This window comes from Condylura cristata, unplaced genomic scaffold (assembly GCF_000260355.1).
Source record: "Condylura cristata isolate star-nosed mole 26May11 unplaced genomic scaffold, ConCri1.0 scaffold00013, whole genome shotgun sequence".
Classification (NCBI taxonomy): Eukaryota; Metazoa; Chordata; class Mammalia; order Eulipotyphla; family Talpidae; genus Condylura; species Condylura cristata.
Genome location: NW_004567114.1, coordinates 650112 through 651205, shown reverse-complemented (window position 1 = coordinate 651205; position 1094 = coordinate 650112). Strand labels below are relative to the sequence as shown.

General features: G+C 71.4%; 1 protein-coding gene across 1 annotated transcript in view; it reads left to right on the top strand.

Moving 5' to 3' along the window:
• KLC1 (kinesin light chain 1) overlaps window positions 1-1094 on the top strand; it is a 26566-nt gene that overhangs the window by 12446 nt on the left and 13026 nt on the right. The window contains exons 6-7 of the mRNA XM_012724363.1: window positions 78-251; window positions 328-742. Of these exons, the coding sequence (XP_012579817.1) occupies window positions 78-251; window positions 328-742 (589 nt within the window). The remainder of the gene's footprint in view (window positions 1-77; window positions 252-327; window positions 743-1094) is intronic.

Genomic DNA, 1094 nt, shown 5'->3' with positions numbered 1-1094 from the left:
GGGGCGAGGCGCCGCGCTGGGCTGGAGAGGCCCCCGGGCTGGGGGGGCCGGCCTCAGCTCTTGGGCTCCCTGCGCAGGTCTTGGGCAAGGACCACCCCGACGTGGCCAAGCAGCTGAACAACCTGGCCCTGCTGTGCCAGAACCAGGGCAAGTACGACGAGGTGGAATACTACTACCAGCGGGCGCTGGACATCTACCAGACCCGGCTGGGCCCCGACGACCCCAACGTGGCCAAGACCAAGAACAACCTGGTGTGTGCCGCGGGCGCGTGCCCCCAGCGTCGCGGCCGCGTCCTGCCGCACGCTGAGGGCTGGGCTTTGCTCGCAGGCCTCCTGCTACCTGAAGCAAGGGAAGTTCAAGCAGGCGGAGACCCTGTACAAGGAGATCCTCACTCGCGCGCACGAGAGGGAGTTCGGCTCCGTGGACGGTGAGACGCCCCGGCCCCGGCAGCACTGTGGCCGCCCGCGTGAGCTCGGTCGGGCCCCTGGCGTCTGGGCGATGTCCGCACAGCCTGGAGGCGTGGCCCGGCTCCTGCCTGCGCAGCAGCCCCTCCCCCCTTGGCGGCCCCGCGCCAGGCGCCCCTGCTGCTGCCGCCTTTGTCCCTGTCTCCCTCCGCCGGGAGCTTCAGGAGCGGCCGCTGCCCTCGTGTGGGAGCCGGGGGCGCGGGGGGCTGCTGGGGGGCGCGGGGGGATGCCGGCTGAGCAGTGTTTGCTGGAAGCCATTTCTGAGGAGTCTTTCAGGGGTGCTGGTGTTGCCTCCCACTGGACGGAGCCGAGACCTGCCGGAGCTGCCGCAGTGGCGCCTGGCGCCCTCTGAGCAGGGCCGTGCCTGCCGCTGGGCAGCGGAGGGTGGCCCCTTGGGGCGTCGGGCTGCAGGAGCCGCCTAGCCCCACCGACCATGGAGGCCCCAGGCCGTCCCCCTGGGCGTGTCCCTTTAGCTGGTCTTGGGGAAGCTGGTTGCCCTTGACCTGTGGCCGCTTTCGGCCACGGTGGTGGCGTCCAGGGGCCATGACTCCTGGCCACAGCTTCCTGTTCTCAGGTCCCCTCCACGCACATCAAGACGCAGGCCCGAGGCCGGGCGGTGCGCAGCCGAGA